Genomic DNA, 23,880 nt, shown 5'->3' with positions numbered 1-23,880 from the left:
GGGGGCGTCCGGGACAAGGGGGGGGGGGGGCCACACACACCTCGCCCCCCCCCAGGGCCCCCCCACTAGTAATTTATTTCTAGGGATGCCCCACGTTTGCACTAAGCCCCCCCCCTTATTTATACCCCCCCCCCATGGTTTCAGACCCCCCCCGTTTTTTTTGCCCCCCCCCCCCCCGTTGTTTTATCCCCCCCCAATGCTTTTTGCCCCCCCCCCCCCCACGAGGTTTGTTTGTTGTTGCCCCCCCCCCCCCGAGGAAATGGGATTAAAGTTGTGGTTGTGCGCCCGGTGTCACCGCTCTGCTGGGGGGGGGACGCAAAATGTCCCCGGTGGGGGGGGGCAGTGGCGCCGTGTCCCCAAAGTGTCCCCAAAATGGCCTAAAGTGTCCCCAGTGTCCCCAAAGTGTCCCCAAAATGCCCCAAAATGTCCCAAAGTGTCCCCAGATTGTCCCCAGAGCATCCCCAAAATGTCCCCCGTGACCCCAAAGTGTCCCCAAGTGTCCCCAGGCACAACCTGCCCCCCCTGTGTCCCCAAATCCAGCCCTGTGACCCCAAACCCAGCCCCCGTCACCCTCCAAATTGTGTCCCCAAAGTGTCCCCACAGCCCCCGTCTGTCCCCATGTGGCACCATCGCTGTGATCCCAAATCCATACTTGTGTCCCCAAATCCCTCCCTGTGACCCCAAATCCAGTTCTATGTCCCCAGACCCAGCTCCATGACCCCAAATCCATCCCCGTGACCCTAAATCCAGTTCTATGTCCCCATATCCAGCCCCCTGTCCCCAAACCCAGCCCCCAGCCCCAAATCCCACCCTGTGACCCCAAACCCAGCCCTGTGTCCCCAAATCCAGCCCCATGACACCAAACTCAGCCCGTCACCCCAAACCCATCCCCGTGACCCCAAATCCATCCCTGTGACCCCAAACCCAGCCCCGTGACCCCAAATCCAGATCTATGTCCCCAAACCCAGTCCCGTGTCCCCAAACCCCGCCCTGTGTCCCCAAATTCATCCCCATGTCTCCAAACCCATCTCTACGTCCCCATATCCAGCCCTGATCCCAAATCCATCTGTGTGACCCCAAACTCAGCCCCACGACCCCAAATCCAGTTCTATGTCCCCAAATCCATCCCCGTGACCCCAAATTCTATGTCCCCTAATTCTGTGACCCCAAACCCAGCCCCCAGCCCCAAATCCATCCCTATGACCCCAAACCCAGCCCTGTCCCCAAACCCAGCCCCGTGACCCCAAACCCATCCCCGTGACCCCAAATTCTATGTCCCCAAATTCTGTGACCCCGAACCCAGCCCCATGACCCCAAATCCATCTCTATGACCCCAAATCAGTTGTATGACCCCAAACCCAGCCCCGTCCCCAAATCCATCCCCGTGTCCCCAAATCAGTTGTATGACCCCAAATCCAGCCCCATGTCCCCAAATCCCACCCTGTGACCCCAAACCCAGCCCCATGACCCCCAATCCTGCCCTGTGACCCCAAATCCATCCTCGTGTCCTCAAAACCCAGCCCCACGACCCCAAATCCAGCCCCACGACCCCAAATCCATCCCCGTGACCCCAAATTCTATGTCCCCAAATCCATCCCTGTGACCCCAAACCCAGTCCCGTGTCCCCAAACCCCGCCCTGTGTCCCCAAATTCATCCCCATGTCCCCAAACCCATCTCTATGTCCCCATATCCAGCCCCTGTCCCCAAATCCATCCCTGTGACCCCAAATTCTATGTCCCCAAATTCTGTGACCCCAAACCCAGCCCCGCCCCCAGCTCTCAGCCACTGCCCCCGGCTCCTAAGCCCCGCCCCCAGAGCCCACAAGCCCCGCCCACCACCCACAAACCCCGCCCCCCACCCCCAGAAGCCCCGCCCCCCACCCCACAAGCCCCGCCCCCAGAGCCTCCAGGCCCCGCCCCCGTGCCCAGAAGCCCCGCCCCCTGCCCCAAAGCTCCGCCCATTTTCCCACCAAAAATTTTTATTGACCCCAGGTCCGGGGGGGGGGGGCGTGGGGGGGGCGTGGGGGGGTCCCAGCACCGCCCCCTCCCCCCTCAGCCCTCGGCCGGGCCCGGGGGGGCTTCGGGGGCCGCCCCCGGGGGGGGCACCTCGGGGCTCTGGGTGCCGGGGGGGGGCGGCTCCGAGCTGGGGGGGCTGCCGGGGGGCGCCTCGGAAAGGGGGGGCCCGGGGGGGCCGGCTCGGGGCCCGCGGGGGGGTCCTGGGGGGAGAAAAGGGGGGGGATGGGTAAGGGGGGGGCACCCAAGGGTGCTGGGGGGGCACCCAGGGGGGGGAGAGGGGGCACCCAAGGGTCCTGGGGGGAGGGCACCCACAGAGGGGGGGGCACCCACGGAGGGGGGGGGCACCCAAGGGTCCTGGGGGGCACCTAAGGGTGCTGGGGGGGGGTTAATCAGGGTGGGGGGGCACCCAAGGGTGCTGGGGGGTACCCAAGGAGGGGGGGGGCACCCAAGGGTCCTTGGGGGGATTAATCAGGGTGGGGGGGCACCCAAGGGTGCTGGGGGGGGGGTTACGCACCTTGGGGGGATCGAGGCTGGTGTCGGGGGGGGATCCGCCCCCCCCCGAGCTGTCCTCGTCCTCGGGGACGCTGATGAAGATGGGGGGGGGCTCGAGGTCGGCGCCCCCCGGCTCGGGAGGCTTCGGCGTGGGGGGGGGCGGTGGCAGCGGGACCCCCCCCCGGGGCTGCGCCCGCCTTCGCCTTCGCCTCCTCCTTGGGGGGCTTCTCCTGAAATGGGGGGGGGGCAGGGATGGGGGTGAAGCAGCCGGGACCCCCCCAGACTCCCTCCCCCCCCCCCCGAGAGCACCCTTGGGTGCCCCCCCCGAGCCCCCACCTCTCCGGGGGGTCCCTCGCGGGGCTCGGGGGGGGGCCGTGCGGAGGCCTCCAGGATGGCCATGGTGGAGAGCGGGATGTGGGCTTGCTGGGGGGGGGGGGGGGGGGGGCAAAAATAAGGGGGGGGGGATGGGGGGGCTCCTGACCCCCCCCCCACACCCCTCAGAGCATGCAGGGAGTCAGTGACACCCCCACACAGCTCCAGGACCCCCCCGGATCCCCCAGGACCCCCCCATTCCTTGAGCACCCCCTCCCAACCCACCAGAAGCCCCCCCAATCCCCTGAGACCCCCCCCAAAAACATCCTTTGGGACCCCCCCACATTCCCTAGGGACCCCCCTAAATTTTCTGCCCCCCCCCCCCCCCATTCCCTGCCCCCCTCACCCTTTGGGACCCCCCCGCCCCCCCACATCCTTTGAGACCCCCCAAATCCCCTGCCCCCCCCAATCCTCCTACCCCCCCCATCCCTGGGCCCCCCCGACCCCTGTTACCCCCCCCACCCTTTGAGACCCCCCCCAAATCCCCTGCCCCCCCCCCCCCAATCCCCTTAACCCCCATCCCTGTGCCCCCCCCTGCACTCCCCACACCCTTTGGGACCCCCCCCCCATCCCTGGGACCCCCCACCCTCCTTTGGGACCCCCCCCACCTCCCCTAGGACCCCCTAACTCCCTTACCCCCCCCGCACCCCCCCCATCCCCTGGGACCCCCCCCATCCCCTATTACCCCCCCCCCAACTCCTCTAGGACCCCCCCAACCCCCTCACCCCCCACCCTTGTGCCCCCCCAACCCCCCCCCATTTGGGACCCCCCCCCCCACCTCCCCTAGGACCCCCCCCCCACATCCTCTGCCCCCCCCCATCCCCTATTAACCCCCCCCTCCTTTGGGACCCCCCCCACCTCCCCTCTACCCCCCCAAATCCCCTCCCCCCCCCACCCCCTTTCCCCCCCCACACCCCCTCCACCACCCCCCTAACCCCTCAGGACCCCCCCCATGTAATTTTTTCCCGGGGGGGGGTCACCTGGTGGGGGGTGAGCCCCCGCACGTGGCCCAGGAGGGGCTCGCGCAGCTCCGGGCACTTCTCGAAGACGGCGGCGAGTTGGGGGGGGGGCAACTGCAGGACCACCGGGAACGACTGCGGCTTGGTGCGCTGGCAGCACTTGATGAACCCCTCCCACACCTTGGGGTGCTTCCAAACCTGGGGGGGGCGCGGGGGGGGTCAGGGAGACCCCCAAAAAAACTGGGGGGGGGCTGGGGTTGGGGGTCCCAGCCACAGGCTGGCAGGAGTCCCGGGATATGAGAAATTGGGGGAAATGGGGGGGGAATGGGGGCTTCAAGGGGTCCCCCTCCCACATCTTGGGGTGTTTCCAGGCTGGGGGGGGCATGGGGGGGGGGGGGGGGGCAGGGAGCCCCCCCCCCCAAAAAAACTGGGGGGGGTCTCAGGACTGGGGGTCCCAGCCACATGCTGGGGGGTTGCAGGGATGGGGGGGAATGGGGGCTTCAAGGGGTCCCCCTCCCACACCTTGAAGTGTTTCCAGACCTGGGGGGGGCACGGGGGGGGTCAAGAGCCCCCCCCAAAAAAAGCCTGGGGGGGTCTGGAGTTGGGGGTCCCAGGGGGTCCCATCCACAGCATGGGGGGGGGATTCCAGAATGGGGATAAATGGGGGGGAATAGGGGTCCCCCTCCCACACCTTGGGGGGTATGGGGGCTCGGGAGCCCCCCCCCCATCGCAACAGCCGCCCCACTATCATGACAGCTGGCTCCCCTATTGCGACAGCAACCCCCCTTATTGCGACAGCCACCTCCCCATCGCGACAGCTGCCCCCCCTATTGCACCGACCGGCCCCTATCATGACAGCCACCCCCCTTATCGTGACAGCTGCCCTCCTATTGCGGCACCCAGCCACCCTATTGCAACAGCCGCCCCCCTATCGCGCCAGCCAGCCCCCTATCGCGACGACCACCCCCCTCTATCGCGACAGCCGCCCCCCTATCGTGCCGGCTGGCCCCCCTATCACGACAGCCACCCCCCTATCGCGCCAGCCAGCCCCCTATCGCGACGACCACCCCCCTCTATCGCGACAGCCGCCCCCCCTATCGTGCCGGCTGGCCCCCCTATCACGACAGCCACCCCCCTATCGCGCCAGCCAGCCCCCTTATCATGACGACCACCCCCCTCTAGCGCGACAGCCGCCCCCCTATCGTGCCGGCTGGCCCCCCTATTGCACCAGCCAGCCCCCTATCGCGCCAGCCAGCCCCCTTATTGCGATGACCACCCCCCTCTATCGTGACGACCACCCCCCCCCACCTGCTTCATGATGAGGCGCGACAGGATGTTCATGACGAAGCCGCCGAGGCGGGGGTACATGGTGAGCGCCTGGATGACGGTGCGCATCAGCAGCATGGGCAGGGGGCTCTGCTCCATCAGCTGCTGCATCACCACCGCCAGCACCTCCGACGTGTAGACGTTGCGCTCGGCGAAGCACAGGTTGGTGGCTGCGGGGGGGCGGGGGGGGGTCTCAGTGGGGTTGTGTGTCCCCCCCCCCAATTTGTGGCCCCCCCCACTCACCCTTGATGATGGATTTCATGTCGCACTTGGAGGAGTCGATGTTGTGCAGCGCGATCAGCAGCTCGCCGGGGTTCAGCGGGGACACCGCCGAGGAGCCGTCGCCTGGGGGGGGGAATTGTCACCGAGGGGGGGGGCGGCACCGAGGCCCCTCGCTGTGGTGGCTCGGTGACCCCAAAAATGGCACCACGGTGGACCTGTGTCCCCAAATCTGGCACCACAGTGGCTCAGTGTCCCCAAATCTGGCACCAGAATTGTCCCCAGGGGGGGTCTCATGTCCCATGTCACCCCCCCCATAGCTCAGTGACCCCAAATCTGGCACCAAAATCATCCCTGGGGGCGTCTCCCATCCCATGTACCCCCCCCAGGGACATCCCATGGACGGAGGGGGCACCGGGACCATCCCTGGGGTGTCCCCGGGGTGTCCCTGGGGTGTCCCTGGGGGGTCCCCGTGTCCCCACACCTCCCACCAGGACCATCCCCAAGCTGCTCCCGTGCCCCCCCTGCACATCCCACGCCCCCCCTGCCACCCCCAGGACTGTCCCCACGGTGTCCCCGTGTCCCCCCCCCAGGACTGTCCCCGGGGGGGGGTCCCTACCGTGCTGCGTCCCCAGCAGGCGGTTGAAGACCTCCTTGACCACGATGGGGTTGAGCTTGATGAGCTTGGGCAGCGCCTGAATCACCTCTTTCTGCCCCAAAAATCACGGCCCCCTCAGCGCTGACCCCGAGCGCCAGGAGGAGGGGACAGGGAGGGGACATGGGGAGGGGGGCACGGGACGGGAAAATGGGGATGGGGACAAGGGGAGGGGACAGGACACGGGATGGTGACAAAAAATGGGGAATGGGGTGTAGGGGTGGGGACACGGGGTGGGAATGGGGTCACTGGGATGGGGACACGGGGATGGGGACACGGGGTGTAGGGAATGGGGACACAGAATGGGGACAGGGACATGGAGATGGGGACAGGAGATAGGGAATGGGGTGTAGGGTTGGGGACATGGGATGGGGACACAGGGATGGGGACATAGGATGGGAAAACGGGGTTGGGGACATGGGGATGGGGACACGGAGATGGGGACAGAGTGTAGGGGTCAGGACATGAGATGGGGACACGGGGTGTAGGGAATGGGGACACAGGATGGGAATAGGGACACAGAATGGGGATGGGGACACGGGGATGGGGACACAGGATGGGATGGGGACATGGAGATGGGGACAGGAGATAGGAAACGGGGTGTAGGGTTGGGGACACAGGGATGGGGACATAGGATGGGAAAACGGGGTTGGGGACACGGGGATGGGGACAGGACACGGGGATGGGAACACGGAGATGGGGACAGGGTGTAGGGGTGGGGACACGAGATGGGGACACAGGGATGGGGCCAGGAGACTTGGAATGGGGTTGGGACAGGGATGAGGACACAGGGACGGGAACACAAGGACATAGGACGAGAAAACGGGGTTGGGGACACGGGGTTGGGGACACTTAGGGGACGTCCCCACCTTCTCCAGCCCGTTGAGGACGGGGATGAGGAAGCGCACGTCCGGCAGCCGCTTGTGGTACAGGTCCCGCACGCGCTTCACCAGCTCGGGCGAGGGTGGCACTGCAAGGAGGAGGAGGAGGAAGAGGAAGGAATGAGGAGGGGGGGGCCACACGGTGCCACCGTGTCCCCAAGGGATGTCCCCACGTGTCCCCACCTTTATCCGTCAGGCTGTGCAGGCAGCGCGTCACCAGCGTCTCGGCGCCCTTGGGGCAATTCTCCACCAGCAGCAGCAGCTCGGGAGAATTCATCCCCATCCCGCGGATCTGCGGCACCAGCGGTGTCACCACAGGGTCCCCCAATGTCCCCAAATGTCCCCTGGGGTGTCCCCAAAGCTCACCGGCTGCTCGATGACCCGCAGCACCGTGCGCTTGATGTCGGCGATGGCCTCGGTGTAGACGGAGGCGAGCTCGTGGATGAGTTTGTGGTTGTGGGGCAGCAGCGCCAGGTAGAGGTAGAGGCACTGCTTGATGGTCTCCTCCGTCCAGGGCGCCGCCACCTCTAAGGGACACCCCTGTCACCGTCACGTCCCCAACCTCTGGGTGTCCCCCGCGGTCCCCGAGGGCTCACCGGTGTCCTTGTCGGCGCCAAAAAGGACGGAGGGGGGGTTGGGGTGCACCAGGAGCTGCAGGTAGTTGAGGGCGAATTTCTCCACGTAGTCCCGCAGCTGGTCCTTCTCGTACATGCGCTTGATGAAGAGCAGAGCCTGCTGACGGACCTGCGGGGACACGGTGGCACCAGGGTGGGGACAGCACCGGCATGGGGACATTGCCACCATAGGGGTGGCACCGGCACGGGGATGGCACCGGCACGGGGACATCGCCATCATAGGGGTGGCACCAGCACGGGGACGGCACTGGTACGGGGATAGCATCATCGTGAGGATGTCACCAGCATGGGGACATTGCTGGCACGGGGATGTCACCAGCACAAGGACGTCACCGGCACAGGGACATCACCAGCATTTGGGATAATCGCCATCATGGGGATGTCACCAGCACAGGGATGTCACCAGCACGGGGACGTCACCCTCATGGGGACATCGCTGGCACAAGGATGTCACCAGAGTGGGGACATCACCAGCATGGGGACATTGCCATCATAGGGGTGGCACCAGTACGGGGATGTCACCGGCACAGGGACGTCACTGGCACGGAGATAGCATCATCATGGGGATGTCACCAGCATGGGGACATTGCTGGCATGGGGATGTCACCGGCATGAGGATGTCACCAGAGTGGGGACATCACCGGTACAGGGACATCGCCATCATGGGGATGTCGCTGGCACAGAGATGTCACCCACATGGGGATGTCACCGGCACAGGGACGTCACTGGCACGGAGATAGCATCATCATGGGGATGTCACCAGCATGGGGACATTGCTGGCACGAGGATGTCACTGGCACGAGGATGTCACCAGAGTGGGGACATCACCAGAACAGGGACATAATTTGGGATTATTGGGATAATTGCCATCGCAGGGATGTCACCAGCACAGGGATGTCACTGACACGGGGACATTGCCATCACAGGGATGTCACCAGCATGGGGATGACACTGGCATGGTGGGGACATCACCGGCACGAGGACGTCACCAGGGTGGGGACATCACCAGCACAGGGACATAACCATCATGGGGACATCACCAGCACAGGGATGTCACCAGCATGGGGACGTCACCGTTGCAGGGACATCACCATCATGGGGACATTGCCATTGTGGGGACGACACGGGGATTGTCACTGTCACAGGGACGTCACCACCATGGGGACATCACCATTGTGGGGACATCACCGGCATGGGGACACCACCAGTTTGGGGACCTCGCCAGCACAGGGATGTCACCATCACGGGGGACGTCCCCACGGTGGGGCCATGACAGGGGTGTCCCCACCACGGGGATGTCCCCGGGGGTGTCCCCACCTTGTCCTTCTCATGGGAGCTGAGGTCCAGCAGCACGTGCAGGTACTGGAACTGCCGCGAGGGTCTCTTGAAGATGAGGTCGCGCAGCGTGGACATCCCCAGGTAGGTCCGGCTCTGGGGGGGGGACACAGGGACACACGGGGACACACGGGGACATGTCACCGCCCGGCCCCAGCCCCTCTGCCCCCCTCCTGAGCCCCCTCCCCCTGGTGCCCACCTCGTCCTCGCAGTATTTTCGGATCACCTCCAGCGCGCTCTCGGTGATCAGCGGCGCCTCCAGCACCACCTTGGTGAAAACCCTGCGGGGAGGGGGACGCTGTGGGGGGGGGGGGGCTGGGACCCGATGGGGGCAGTGAGCCTATGGGGGTGGTTTGGGACACTAAGGGGTGATTTGGGACACTAAGGGGGCAGTTTGGGACCCTAAGGGGTGATTTGGGACACTAAGGGGGTGATTTGGGACCCTGTGGGGGTGGTTCAGGACACTATGGGGGAGATTAGGGACACTCATGGGGAGATTTGGGACCCTAACGGGCAGTTTGGGACCCTAAGGGGTGATTTGGGACACTAAGGGGGCAATTTGGGACCCTAAGGGGGCGTTTTGGGACCTCATGGGGGCAGTTTGGGACCCTAAGGGGGCAATTTGGGACCCTATGGGGGTGTCTTGGGACCCTAAGGGGGCATTTTGGGACCTTAAGGGGCAATTTGGGACCTTAAGGGGGTGGTTTCGGACTCCATGGGGGAGGTTTGGGACCCTATGGGGGGCCCATTCCCATCCCAGTGTCCCCATCCCCATCCTGGTTTTCCCATCCTCATCCCGGTGGCCCCGTCTTTGTACTGGTGTCCCCATCCCCATCCCAGTTTCCCCATCCTGGTGTCCCCATCCCGGTGTCCCCATCCCCATCCCAGTTTCTCCACCCCATCCTGGTGGCCCTGTCCTCATCTCCCCATCCCCACGCCAGTGGCCCCATCCCAGTGGCCCCATCCCCATCCCAGTTTCCCCATCCCCATCCCAGCGTCCCCATCCCCATCCCGGCGTCCCCATCCCCATCCCAACAGTCCTGTCCTTGTCCTGATGGCCCCATCCTGGTGTCCCCATCACCATCCCAGCGTCCCCATCCCCATCCCCAACAGTCCTGTCCTTGTACTGGTGTCCCCATCCCCATCCTGCTGTCCCCATCCCCATCCCAGTATCCCCATCCCCATCCTGGTTTCCCCCTCCCCATCCTGGTGGCCCTGTCCTTGTCCTGGTGTCCCCATCCCCATCCCAGTGGCCCTTTCCTCATCTCCCCATCCCCATCCTGGTGTCCCCACCCCCACCCTCACCTCCCCATCCCCACCCCACGCCCCCTGCCCCCCCTGCGCCCCTTGCCCCGTCCCCCACCCGTCCTTCTGATCCGGCTTCTCCTGGAGGCCGGAGAGGAGCCCGATGAGGCAGTCGTCGTAGCGCTGCAGCCCGGGGGGGCCGCGGCTCAGGTAGGCGTTGTACTCCTGGAACAACCACGCGAAAGCCAAATCCAGGCGCCCCCGGACGTCCTCCAGCACGAAAGCCAGCAGCTCGCTCTGCAGAGGCACCTCGAAATGCGTCACCAGCGCCGCCAGGATCTTTACGCGAGCCTGGGATGGAGAAAAATATCAGGTTTGGGTGTTTTGTTTTTTTTTTGGGTTTTTTGGGTTTTTTTTTGGGGGGTGGGGGACATCAGGAAGGAGGGTGCCGGACCTGGGCGGCTCCGCTGCAGGCGACGGCGCGCTCGGCGCGCAGGATGCGGGTGACGGCGCCGAGCTTCAGCTTCTCCACCTGCACGTCGCTCAGCGGCTTCACCACGTCGCTCAGGCGGAAAACCTTCTTGCGGCCCCCCGCGCCCGCCAGCCTGAGGGGTAGGAGGGGCTCAGAACACAAACGGGAGGGGGTTCGGCACAAAAAAGGGACCTCGGCACACAAACGGGCGGAGTTTTGCCCCAAAAATGGGACCTCAGCACCCAAACGGGTGGCATTTTGCCCAAAAAAGGGACCTCGGCACCCAAACAGGCAGCATTTCGCCTGAAAAATGGGACCTCAGCACCCAAATGTGTGTCATTTCACCCCAAAAAGGGACCTCAGCACTCAAACATGTGTCGTTTTGCCCCATAAATGGGACCTTGGCACCCAAATGGCTGGCATTTCCCCCAAAAAAGGGACCTCGGCACCCAAACAGTCGGTGTTTCAGCCCAAAAATGGGACCTCGGCACCCAAACGGGTGGCGTTTTGCCCCGAAAAAGGGACCTTGGCACCCAAATGAGTGTTGTTTTGCCCTGAAAAAGGGACCTCAGCACCCAAATGAGTGTCGTTTTGCCCCAAAAAAGGGACCTCGCACCCAAACAGCTCCAGTTTCCCCCAAAAAAAGGGACCTCAGCACCCAAATGAGTGTCGTTTTGCCCCCAAAAAAGGGACCTCAGCACCCAAACAGGTGTCATTTCACTCCATAAAGAAAGAGGGACAGTGGGGAACCGCAGCACCCAAATGGGTCCCATTTTCCCCCAAAAAGGGATGGCACTGGGGTCTCCCCGAGGACCTAAGCACCCAAACGGGTCCCATTTCACCCCAAAAACAGAAAGGGGCAGCACCGGGCTTTCCCTGAGAACCTCAGCCCCCAAATGTGTCACGTTTCACCCCAAAAACAGAAAGGGGCAGCATGGGGGTCTCCCTGAGGACCTCAGCACCCAAACGTGTCCCATTTCACCCCAAAACCAAAAGGGGCACCACAGGGGTTTCCCTGGGAACCTCAGCACCCAAATGTGTCCCGTTTCACCCCAAAAACAGAAAGGGGCAGCACGGGGGTCTCCCCGAGGACCTCAGCACCCAAACGTGTCCCGTTTCACCCCAAAAACAGAAAGGGGCAGCACCGGGGTTGCCCTGGGGACCTCAGCACCCAAATGTGTCCTGTTTCACCCCAAAAAGAAAGGGGGACAGCGGGGACCCCAGCACCCAAATGGGTCCCATTTTCCCCCAAAAAGGGATGGCACTGGGGTCTCCCCGGGGACCTCAGCACCCAAACGGGTCCCATTTCACCCCAAAAAGAAAGGGGGACAGCGGGAACCCCAGCACCCAAATGGGTCCTGTTTCCCCCAAAAAACAAGGGGAGAAAGTGGGGAACCCCAGCACCCAAACAGGTCCCATTTCACCCCAAAAACAGAAAGGGGGACAGTGGGGACCCCAGCACCCAAACGGGTCCCGTTTTGCCCCAAAACCAAAAGGGGCAGCACGGGGGTCTCCCCGGGGACCTCAGCACCCAAACGTGTCCCATTTCACCCCAAAAAGAAAGGGGGACAGTGGGGGCCCCAGCACCCAAACGTGTCCCGTTTCACCCCAAAAACAGAAAGGGGCAGCACTGGGCTTTCCCTGAGAACCTCAGCACCCAAACGCGTCCCGTTTCGCCCCAAAACCCCAAACCCCTCATCTCGGGTGGTCTCACCGCGGCTGCGTGGCCGGCATGATGGGCTCCGGCCTGCGTTTGGCCTGGGGGGCTTCCTCCTCGGCGCCCCCCCCGGCGGAACCCTGCGCCCCCAGCACGGCGATGGCTTGTCCCTGCGCCAGCGCCGAGAGGCGCCGCTTGATCACCACGCTCTCCGGCTTGGCCGCCTTCTCCTCCTTGGGTTCCTCCTTCAGGTGCTTCGTCTGCTCCACGCCTGCCGTGGAGAGGACGGGGGTGACCCCAAATTTCATTCAAACCCCCCCCAAAAAAAAATTAAATATGAATTTACCAGGGCCCAGCCCCGCTGCTGTCATCTGCGTGGCCATCAGGCGCGCCAAGTGCTTGATTTGCGCCTCGGTGCCCGCCGACTCCACCGGCGTGTAGGTGGCTTGGAAGGAGGCTGGCATGGCCTCGGGCAGGTACACCATGCTGATCAGCACCTGGGGGGGGGCCACGAGGCTTAGGACCCCCCCCGTCATTCATTCGTCCCCCCTAAATTCATGTATCCCCCCCAAATGTGGGTGCCCCCCCCGGTTACCAGGTTGGCGACGTTCTCCGGGGTGAGCAGGGGCTGCAGGAACTCGGCGGTGATGTCGGTGTCGGAGGGGGCGCTGGTTTGGCCCCCCCCCTTGGGGGCTGCCACCGCCACCGCCTCCAGGTCCTTGTCCTCGTCGTCCTCCCCCAGCGGGGGCTCTGCGGGGAATTGGAGGATGGAGGGAGGGGGTCAGGGAAGCCCCCCCCCCCCCCCCCCGAGGTGGTGCCGAGGGGAAACAAGGGGGCGTTGTGCCACCAGGTGGCACCAGGAGGGAACTGGGAGGGTACTGGGAGGGTACTGGGGGGCACTGCGGGGACCCTGGGGGGCTCTAAGGTTACCCAGCTGCCCACAGAGTCCCCAGGAAGGTACTGGGAGGACCCTGGGAGGCACTGGGAGGACCCTGGGAGGTACTACGGCCACCCTGCCTATCCCCGGTTCCCCCAGGAGGTCCCTGGAGGGCACTGGGAGGTTACTGGGAGGACCCTGGGGGGCACTGGGAGGTCTTGGGGGGTCTCTAAAGCCACTCCACTTGCCCCCAGTGTCCCCAGAAGGGTACTGGGAGGACCCTGGGAGGCACTGGGAGGACCCTGGGGGTCCCTAAAGCTACTCCACCTGCCCCCAGTGTCCCCAGAAAGGCACCAGAAGGACCCTGGGGGTTACTGGGAGGACCCTGGGAGGCACTGGGAGGTCTCAGGTTGTCTCTAAAGCCACTCCACCTGCCCCCAGCGTCCCCAGAAAGGCACTGGAAGGACCCTAGGGGTTACTGGGAGGACCCCGGGGGGCACTGGGAGGACCCTGGGGGTTACTGGGAGGACCCCGGGGGGCACTGGGAGGTCTTGGGGGGTCTCTAAATCCACTCCACTTGCCCCCAATGTCCCCAGAAGGATACTGGGAGGACCCTGGGGAGTCTCTAAAGCCACTCCACCTGCCCCCAGTGTCCCCAGAAAGGCACTGGGAGGACCCTGGGGGTCCCTAAAGCCACTCCACCTGCCCCCAGTGTCCCCAGAAAGGCACCAGAAGGACCCTGGGGGTTACTGGGAGGACCCTGGGAGGCACTGGGAGGTCTCAGGTTGTCTCTAAAGCCACTCCACCTGCCCCCAGCGTCCCCAGAAAGGCACTGGAAGGACCCTAGGGGTTACTGGGAGGACCCCGGGGGGCACTGGGAGGACCCTGGGGGTTACTGGGAGGACCCCGGGGGGCACTGGGAGGTCTTGGGGGGTCTCTAAATCCACTCCACTTGCCCCCAATGTCCCCAGAAGGATACTGGGAGGACCCTGGGGAGTCTCTAAAGCCACTCCACCTGCCCCCAGTGTCCCCAGAAAGGCACTGGGAGGACCCTGGGAGGCACTGGGAGGACCCTGGGGGTTACTGGGAGGACCCCGGGGGGCACTGGGAGGTCTTGGGGGGTCTCTAAATCCACTCCACTTGCCCCCAGTGTCCCCAGAAGGGTACTGGGAGGACCCTGGGGAGTCTCTAAAGCCACTCCACCTGCCCCCAGTGTCCCCAGAAAGGCACTGGGAGGACCCTGGGGGGCACTAAGGACACCTTGTCTATCCCCAGTACCCCCAGGAAGTTCCTGGGAGGCACTGGGAGGTTACTGGGAGGACCCTGGGGGGCACTGGGAGGTCTTGGGGGGTCTCTAAAGCCACTCCACCTGCCCCCAATGTCCCCAGAAGGGTACTGGGAGGACCCTGGGGGACCCCAGGAGGACCCCGGGAGGCACCGGGAGCACCAGGAGGCCCATTTAACCCCAAAAACCGCGAGTAGGACCCCCCCCCCCCACCCCCCCCTTACCGATCTTCATCTTTTTGAGGGTGGCGTCGGGCTCGTCGCGGGGGCGCTTGCGGGCGTCGCGGGGGCTGGGCATGCTGCGGGCGATTTCGGCTTGCTGGGTGCCCAAATCCACCAGCAGGGTGGTGATCTGCGCCTGGAAGTCCCCCGAGGCCGGGTGCCGCAGCACGCTCAGCAGGTGAAGCTTCAGGTTCTTGCGCACGCTGCTCACCTGGGATTTGGCCAGGGTGGGGGGCAGGTTGGCTGTAAAAAAAAAAAGGAGGGGGGGGGACAAGGGGACAATGATGGGGACGCGTTGGGGACGCGCGGGGGTCTGGGGTACGCAGAGAGACGCAGGGAAATGAGGTGGGGGTGGACGGAGGGGGTCTGTGAGCCCAAGCCCAAAAGGAGGTGGGGGGGGGGACACCAGGATCCAGGACCCCAACCCCAAAAGGAGGTGGGGGGGGACACCGAGATCCAGGACCCCAACCCCTAGGGGAGGTGGTGTGGGGACGCGCGGGGGTCTGGGATACACAGAGAGCGGCAGCAAAATGAGGGGGGGGGTGAGGACAGAGGGGGTCTAGGGAGCCCAAGCCCAAAAGGAGGTGGGGGGGGGGACACTGGGGGTCCAGGACCCCAAACAACAATAGGAGGTGAGGGGGGGGACACCAGGGGTCCAGGACCCCAACCCCAATAGGAGGTGCTGTGGGGACACTGGGGGTCCAGGACCCCAACCCCAATAGGAGGTGGTGTGTGGACACTGAGGATCCAGGACCCCAACCCCAATAGGAGGTGGGGGGGGGACACTGGGGATCTGGGACCCCAACCCTAAAAGGAGGTGGGGGGGGTGGGACACTGGGATCCAGGACCCCAACCCCAATAGGAGCTGGCAGCAGGGACACTGTGCTTCCAGCACCCCCACCCCTAATAGCAGTTGGCAGCGGGGACCCCGGGGGTCCACCCCCTCCACCCCCAGCCCCCAGCCCGTCCCCGGGGGGGCTCACCGTGCAGGGTCTCGTAGGCCTGGATGACCTCGGCCATGAACATGGGGCGCTGGCGGGCGATGGAGGCCAGCGAGCCCAGCGCGGCCGTCAGGTTGATGCTGGAGATGGCCGGGTGCACCATGAAGCGCAGCAGCTGCTCCAGCGCCGCCTTGCCCTCCTCCCACAGCACGTCTGGGGGGACACGGGGGGGACACGTGGGGACACCGGGGTGGGGAGACTTGGGAACATGCAGAGGGGCACAGGGACACCGCGCTGGAGGGGCTTGGGGACACGCGTGGGGGCATGGGGGGACACGGGGATGGAGGGGGAGGGATATGTGGGGACACCAGGATGTAGGGACTTGGGGACATGCATAGGGGCATGGGGGGACACAGGGATGGAGGGACTTGGGACATGGGGACACACGTGGGGACACAGGGACACCGGGGTGGAGGGACTTGGGGACACGCGGGGGCACACAGGGACACATATGGGGATGTGGGGATACAGGGATATGGGGACAAAAGGACACGGGGACACAAGGATATGGGGATGTAGGGACATGGGGACACAGGGATGTAGGGACTTAGGACATGGGGACATGCATGGGGACACGGGGACTCATATGGGGATGTGGGGATACAGGGACGCAGGGATATGGGGACAAAAGGACACGGGGACACAAGGATATGGGGATGTAGGGACATGGGGACACGTGTGGGGGCATGGGGGGACATGGGGATGTAGGGACTTGGGACATGGGGACACACGTGGGGACACAGGGACACCGGGGTGGAGGGACTTGGGGACACGCGTGGGGGCACGGGGACACATATGGAGACGTGGGGACACAGGGATGCAAGGATATGGGGACAAAAGGACATGGGGACACGAGGATATGGGGATGTAGGGACATGGGGACACTCGTGGGGGCACAGGGGGACACAGGGATGTAGGGACTTGGGACATGGGGACATGCGTGGGGACACAGGGACACAGGGCTGGAGATGGCCAGGTGCACCATGAAGCGCAGCAGCTGCTCCAGCGCCGCCTTGCCCTCCTCCCACAGCACGTCTGGGGGGACACGGGGGGGGACATGGGGACACCGGGGTGGAGGGGCTTGGGGACATGCAGAGGGGCACAGGGACACCGCGCTGGAGGGACTTGGGGACACGCGTGGGGGCATGGGGGGACACGGGGATGGAGGGATATGTGGGGACACCAGGATGTAGGGACTTGGGGACATGCATAGGGGCATGGGGGGACACGGGGATGGAGGGACTTGGGACATGGGGACACACGTGGGGACACAGGGACACCGGGGTGGAGGGACTTGGGGACACGCGTGGGGGCATGGGGGGACATATGGGGATGTAGGGACACAGGGATGCGGGGATATGGGGACATCAGGACATGGGGATAGGGACATGGGGCCACGGGGCCACGTAGACTTGGGGACACGGGGACAGGGCGTTTTGGGGCCGCGTCTCACTGTATTTAATGTAGGGGTGGTCCTTGGGGATGCGCTCCAGGCTGATGTCATTCTCGTGCCGCTTGGGGACATCGGAGTCGGCCACGCGGGGTGACAAGGTGACAATCAGCCCCTCCACGAACTTGATGGCGTGCGTGCGCACCCCGTCGTTGTCCGAGTCCAGCAGCAGCAGGATGTCGCTGGCCATGGCCCCCACCATGTCCCAGCACGCCTCCTGCAGCTCGCTCATGGTCTTGGACTTCACCATCCACTGGGGGGGGGGGCACAATCACACCCTGGGGTGACCCCCCCAGCACCCATGGGTGTCACCACCCCTCCAGCACCCATGGGTGCCCACCCCGGGGGTCCCACCTGTAGAGCTGTGTCATGGTGAGGATGGCTTTCTTCACCATCCACTGGGGGGGGGGGACAAGGAGACCCCGAGTGACCCCCCCAGCACCTAAAGGTGACCCCCCCAGCACCCAAGGGTGCCCCCCCCAGCAGCACCCATGGGTGCCCACCCTGGGGGTCCCACCTGTAGAGCTGCGTCATGGTGAGGATGGCTTTCTTCACCATCCACTGGGGGGGGGGGACAAGGAGACCCCGAGTGACCCCCCAGCACCTAAAGGTGACCCCCCCAGCACCCAAGGGTGCCCCCCCCAGCAGCACCCATGGGTGCCCACCCTGGGGGTCCCACCTGTAGAGCTGCGTCATGGTGAGGATGGCTTTCTTCACCATCCACTGGGGGGGGGGGGACAATAAGACCCCAAGTGACCCCCCCAGCACCCAAAGGTGCCCCCCCCCCAGCACCCAAGGGTGCCCCGCCCCCCAGCACCCATGGGTGCCCACCCTGGGGGTCCCACCTGTAGAGCTGTGTCATGGTGAGGATGGCTTTCTTCACCATCCACTGGGGGGGGGGGGACAATCACACCCTGGGGTGACCCCCCCAGCACCCAAAGGTGACCCCCCCAGCACCCATGGGTGCCCCCCCCCCCACCCCAGCACCCATGGGTGCCCACCCTGCGGGTCCCACCTGTAGAGCTGCGTCATGGTGAGGATGGCTTTCTTCACCATCCAGTGGGGGGGGGGGGACACAAGGAGACCCCGAGTGACCCCCCCAGCACCCAAGGGTGCCCCCCCCCAGCAGCACCCATGGGTGCCCCCCAGGGGTCTCACCTGCAGGGCCACCTTGTAGAGCTGGGTCATGGTGAGGATGGCTTTTTTCACCACGTTGACGTTCTCGTCCTTCAGCAGCATGTTGAGGTTGGCGATCAGCTTCAGCAGCAGCTCGATGTCCCGTTTGCTACGAGGTTTTGGGGTTTTTAGCGAAAATTGTACCAAAATCGGGGTTTTTTCACCCAAAATATCGCCGTTTGCTTACCAGGCTTCCTCGATGAAGCCCACCACGAACTTGCGCACCTCGACGGATTTGTCGGCTTGGAAGGCGATGATCTCCTAGAGGGGGGGGGGCAAAAAAAATAATGGGGGGGGGGGGACAAAAAAAATGGGGAGGCAAAAAAATAATAATGGTGAGGGACATAAAAAAAGGGTGGGGGGAAAAAATTGGGGGGGGTTGACAAAAATGGGGGGGGTTAAAAAAAACGGGGGGGGTAAAAATTGGGGGGGTTAAAAAAATGGGGGGGCAAAAAAAATGGGGGGGGGAAAAAATGGGGGGTCAAAAAAAATAATAATGGAGGGGGATTAAAAAAAACGGAGGAAATTAAAAAAAATAGGGGGGTGTTAAAAAACAAAGGGGGGGGCAAAAAAAAATGGGGGGGGTAACAAAAAATGGGGGGGGGCAAAAAAAAATGGGGGGGTAAAAGAAAATGGGGGGGGGGCTCAGCACCAAGCAGGATCCGTCCCAGTGTCGTCCCCCCCCCCCGTGCCCCCCCTTTTTGCTCACATCGAGGAAATTGTCCAGCAGCGTCGGGTCCTTGTTGATGATCAGCTCCTGCACCTGGGGGAGGGGGGGACACACAGGGTGAGGGGGGGGGGGGGGTAGTGGTGCCCCCCCCCGGGGTAGGATGTGCCCCCCCCCCCCGACCCCCCCACCTGCTTGAGGATGGTGATTTTGGAGTCGGTGCCCACCAGCGCCGCCTGGTTCAGGAGGTCCACGACCTGGGGGGGGGCACGGGGGGGGGACGGGGACATCAAGGGGGGGGACAGGGACATTGGGGAAGGGATGGGGACACCGGGGGGGGGTCAAAGGTAGAGGGGGGGCGCTGGAGCCCTGCTGGTCTGGGTCCCCAAACTGCCCCCCCCAAAGTGGGGACCCCCCCGTGCCCCCCCCATCCCCAAACCAGCCCCCGCAGAGCCCCCCCGCCCCCAACCCAGCCCCCCAGGACCCTGCCCCCAGAGGGGGGTCCCCCCATACCTCCCACCCCCAAACTACCCCCCCCAGTGCCCCCCCACCCCAAAACCAGTCCCCCCAGTTCCCCCCAATCAACCCCCCAGTGCCCCCCACCCCCAAACCAGCCCCCCCCATTTCCCCACCACCCCCAAAGTGGGGTCCCCCCCGTGCCCCCTGTCCCCAAACCAGTGCCCCCCCACCCCCAAACCAGCCCCCCCAGTGCCCCCCAACCAGTCCCCCCCAGAGTCCCCCCACCCCCAACCCAACCCCCCCATTTCCCCCCCAACCCCAAACTGGGCCCCCCCGTGCCCCCCCACCTCCAAACCAGTCCCCCCAGTTCCCCCCAACCAGCCCCCCCCATACACCCCACCCCCAAACCAACCCCCCCATTTCCCCCCCACCCCCAACCCAGCCCCCCCAGTGCCCCCCACCCCCAAACCAGCCCCCCAGCCCCCCTGCCCCCAAACTGGGGCCCCCCCAGTGCCCCCCACCCCAAAACCAACCCCCCCAGTGCCCCCCCCACCCCCAAACCAACCCCCCCAGTGCCCCCCACCCCCAAACCAATCCCCCCATTTCCCCCCCACCCCCAACCCAGCCCCCCCAGAGCCCCCCACCCCCAAAACCAGCCCCCAGTGCCCCCCACCCCCAAAACCAGCCCCCCCAGTGCCCCCCAAACCAGCCCCCAGTGCCCCCCACCCCCAAAACCAGTCCCTCCCAGTTCCCCCCAACCCAGCCCCCCCAGAGCCCCCCACCCCCAAAGTGGGGTCCCCCCCCCATGCCCCCCACCTCCAAACCAGTCCCCCCAGTGCCCCCCAACCAGCCCCCCCAGTGCCCCCCACTCCCAAACCAGTGCCTCCAGTGCCCCCCCACCCCCAACCCAGCCCCCCCCACCCCCAAAGTGGGGTCCCCCCCATGACCCCCACCCCCAAACCAGTCCCCCAGTTCCCCCCATCAGCCCCCCCAGTGCCCCCCCACCCCCAAATCAAGCCCCCCAGAGCCCCACCCACAAATTGGGCCCCCCCATTTCCCTCCCATCCCCAAAACAGCGCCCCCAGTGCCCCCCACCCCCAACCCCGCCCCCAGCCCCCCCGCCCCCAGAGGGCCCCCCCCGCGCCCCCCCCGTGCCCCCACCCTCTCGGAGGTGCTCATGCTGTCGGCCCCGCACTCCTCCTCGCTGAAGAACTGCGAGGCCACGCTCATCCGCGTGCTGGGGGGGCCCTCGGAGCCCCCCGGCCCCGCCATGACCCCAAAAATGGGTCAGGGGGAGCCCAGGGCCTAGGGGAGACCCCGGGACGACCGTCAGGGCCAGGGGGCACCCTATAGGGCCCCAGGACCCCCTATAGGGCCCAGAGAAGCCTTATAGGGCTCCAGGATGTCCTATAGGGCCCCAGGGTGTCCTATAGGGCCTCAGGACCCCCTATAGGGCCCAGAGAAGCCTTATAGGGCCCCAGGGTGTCCTATAGGGCCCTAGGACCCTCTATAGGGCCCCAGGATGCCCTATAGGGCCCAGAGAAGCCTTATAGGGCCCCAGGGTGTCCTATAGGGCCCCAGAACCCCCTATACGGCCCCAGGGTGTCCTATAGGGCCATGGGGCACCTATAGGGGCCAGAGAAGCCTTATAGGGCCCCAGGGTGTCCTATAGGGCCCTAGGACCCTCTATAGGGCCCCAGGATGCCCTATAGGGCCCTAGGACCCCTATAGGGCCCAGAGAAGCCTTATAAGGCCCCAGGATGCCTTATAGGGCCCTAGAACATCCTATAGGGCCCCAGGATGCTCTAAAAGGGCCTCCAGGATGCCCTATAGAGCCCCAGAACACTCCATATGGTCCCTGGGGTGCCTTATATGGCCCTAGGATGTCCTATAAGGCCCTAGGACCCCCTATAGGGCCCAGAGAAAGCCTTATAGGGCCCCAGGATGTCCTATAGGGTCCTGTGACCCCCTATAGGGCCCCAGGATACTCTACAAGGGCCCCAGCATGCTCCATAGGGTCCCTGTAACACCCTATAGGGCCCCAGGACACTTTAAAAGTCCCCAAGATGCCCTATAGGGCCCCAGCACACTCCATATGGTCCCTGGGGTGCCTATAGGGCCCCAGGATGCCCTATATGGTCCCTGGGACACCCTATAGGGCCCCTGAACGCTCCATATGGTGCCTGGGATGCCCTATGGGGACACGGACTGCCCTCAGGGTGTCCTATATGGCCCCAGGACACCCTATAGGGGCCCTGGCACGCCACTGGGATGCCATATATGGCCCCAGGATGCCCTATAGGGGCACATATGGCCCCAGGATGCTGTGCACAGCCCCCAGGACACCCTATAAGATCCCCAGGATGCCCTATATGGCCCCAGGACGCTCTATAGGGCCTCTTGGACGCCCCTGGGACACCCTATATGGCCCCCAGATGCCCCATAGGCTCAGGGTGCTCCATATAGGGGCTGCTATGCCACTATAGGGCCCCAGGACCCCCCATATGGCCCCGGGGACGCTCTATATGGCCCCTGGGATATCCCAACCCCCCTCCAGGCCCCTATAGAGCTCCTCCACCCCATAGGCCCCTTCAGGCCCCTACAGAGCCCCCCCAGCCCCATAGACCCTATAGGGCCCGTCCCTCCTCCCACTGCCTCCTATAGGGTGCCCCCCTGCCCCTATAGGCCCCTGGAATCCCCTAGAAGTCTCTACAGGCCCCTATAGGCCCCTACAGATCCCTAAAAGGCCCCCATAAGCCCTTTATAGCCCCCTATAAGGCCCTATAGCCCCCCCACATGCCCCTATAGCCCCCTATAACCCCCCAGCCCCCTACAAATCCCCTATAGTCCTCTATGGCCCCCTGTAGATCCCTATAGCCCCCCAGTCCCCTATAGTCTCCCCCAGCCCCCTATAACCCCCCCTAGAGCTCCCCCAGCCCCCTATAGCCCCATATAGCCCCCCCATCCCCCTATAAACCCCCTACAGCCCCTCCCCAGCCCACTACAAACACCTTATAGGTCCCCCCAGCCCCCTATAGATCCCCTATAGCCTCCCACGGGCCCCTATGCCCCCCCAGCCCCCTATAAACCCCCTATAGGCCCCCCATAGGCTCCCATAGACCCCTATAACCCCCTATAAACCCCACTATAGGCCCCCTATAGATCCCTATAGCCTCCTATAAACCCCCTTATGGGTCCCTATAGGCCCCCATAACCCCCTATAGGTCCCTATAGCCCCCCATAGCTCCCTATACATCCCTATAACCTCCTATAAACCCCCATAGGCCCCCAATAGCCCCCCATGGCCCCCATAGCCCCCTATAGATCCCTATAGCCTCCTATAAACCCCCCTATTGGTCCCTATAGGCCCCCTATATGTCCCTATAGCCCCCCATTGCCCCCCATAGATCCCTATAACCTCCTATAAACCCCCTGTAAGCCCCCATAGACCCCCATGGCCCCCTATAAACCCCCCTATGGGCCCCTATAGGCCTCTATAGCCCCTCATAGCCCGCTATAGGCCCCCATAGCCACCTATAGCCTCCTAGAAACCCCTTAAGGGACTTATAGCCCCCTATAAGCCCCCCTGTAGACCCCCCTAGCCCCCTATAGATCCCTATAGCCCCCTATAAACCCCCTTACGGGCCCTGTAAGCCCCCATAACCCCCTATAGGTCCCTATAGCCTCCCCTAGACCCTTATAGCCCCCCCCATAGCCCCCTATAGATCCCTATAGCCTCCTATAAACCCCCCTATGGGCCCCTATAGCCCCTCATAGCCTCCCCCCAGCCCCTCATAGCCCCCCTATAGCCCCCTATAGGCCCCCACAGGCCCCTATAGCCCCCTATAGGCCTCCCCATGGCCCCCCAGCCCCCCCTCACCGCCTCCCGCGCGCTCACCGCCTCCACGCGCGCACCGCGCATGCGCGCACCTCCCTCCCCCGCCCACCCCGTGACGTCAGCGGGGCCGCCGGCAGGGTAAGCCACGCCCCCTCCATAGCTCCTGGTCGCTGATTGGGCGGGGCTGTGCGAGACCACGCCCCCTAACACACCGCCGAGGGGGCAGGGCTAAGCTCATCACGTGATGTCACCACACCATTTGCGGGGCCGGAACTACAACTCCCAGCGTGCCCCGCGCGGAGCCCCGCCCCACTGCGCCTTAGCCACGCCCCCCATAGGCAAACACCAATCCTGTTAGGCCACGCCCACATAGGCCACACCCCCTCAGAGGCCACGCCCCTCCTCGTGGCCCCGCCCCCTCTCCCGCGTAGCCCCGCCCCCTGGGACCCCCGAGACCCAGGACCACCGGGACCCCCCCCCGGGACCCCCCGGGACCCCCCCGGGATTTGGGGGGTCCCCAGATATTTAGGATCGGGGGGGGGGGTCCCCAAATATCTGAGGTCATGGGGGGGGTCCCCAAATCCCCACGGCCCCCCCCTCCGGCCATCGGGGTCCTGCTGCCCCCCCGCCCCCCCCCCAGCC

The 23,880-nt window shown here is 64.7% G+C and overlaps 1 protein-coding gene across 2 annotated transcripts; it reads right to left on the bottom strand.

Annotated features, from left to right (window-relative positions):
* Positions 1 to 2,037: 2,037 nt before the first annotated feature.
* SYMPK (symplekin scaffold protein) lies at positions 2,038 to 23,635 on the bottom strand. 2 transcript variants are annotated; one of them, XM_072030102.1, is made up of 27 exons: positions 23,299 to 23,635; positions 20,562 to 20,705; positions 19,133 to 19,198; positions 18,984 to 19,037; positions 18,462 to 18,535; positions 18,257 to 18,383; positions 17,102 to 17,351; positions 15,631 to 15,801; positions 14,651 to 14,890; positions 12,860 to 13,014; positions 12,611 to 12,761; positions 12,322 to 12,535; positions 10,590 to 10,740; positions 10,254 to 10,486; positions 9,090 to 9,171; positions 8,873 to 8,986; positions 7,517 to 7,664; positions 7,287 to 7,447; positions 7,104 to 7,212; positions 6,909 to 7,009; positions 6,004 to 6,094; positions 5,409 to 5,510; positions 5,148 to 5,335; positions 3,861 to 4,037; positions 2,845 to 2,931; positions 2,531 to 2,738; positions 2,038 to 2,216 (listed from the first exon to the last, which is right to left on the bottom strand). In XM_072030102.1, exons 2-27 carry the CDS (start codon positions 20,670 to 20,672, stop codon positions 2,053 to 2,055), a joined length of 3,729 nt encoding a protein of 1,242 aa, XP_071886203.1. In that variant the 5' UTR covers positions 20,673 to 20,705; positions 23,299 to 23,635; the 3' UTR covers positions 2,038 to 2,052. The 2 variants fall into 2 exon arrangements, with proteins under 2 accessions (XP_071886203.1, XP_071886204.1); XM_072030103.1 differs by having other exon boundaries at positions 23,281 to 23,383.
* Positions 23,636 to 23,880: the final 245 nt, after the last annotated feature.

This window comes from Anas platyrhynchos, chromosome 33 (genome assembly GCF_047663525.1).
Source record: "Anas platyrhynchos isolate ZD024472 breed Pekin duck chromosome 33, IASCAAS_PekinDuck_T2T, whole genome shotgun sequence".
Taxonomy (NCBI): Eukaryota; Metazoa; Chordata; class Aves; order Anseriformes; family Anatidae; genus Anas; species Anas platyrhynchos.
The sequence above is the reverse complement of the archived record's forward strand: the minus strand, read 5'-3'. Positions and strand labels throughout refer to the sequence as shown.

What these genes read in the sequence shown, in the direction of transcription:
- SYMPK (XM_072030102.1), bottom strand. Translation starts at nt 20,672, where the DNA reads ATGGCGGGGCCGGGGGGCTCCGAGGGCCCCCCCAGCACGCGGATGAGC. An exon ending in CCTCAAAAAGATGAAGATCG is followed by an intron (nt 13,015 to 14,650) that starts GTAAGGGGGGGG and finishes AATTCCCCGCAG; the next exon opens with AGCCCCCGCTGGGGGAGGAC. An exon ending in GCGAGGGACCCCCCGGAGAG is followed by an intron (nt 2,739 to 2,844) that starts GTGGGGGCTCGG and finishes CCCCCATTTCAG; the next exon opens with GAGAAGCCCCCCAAGGAGGA.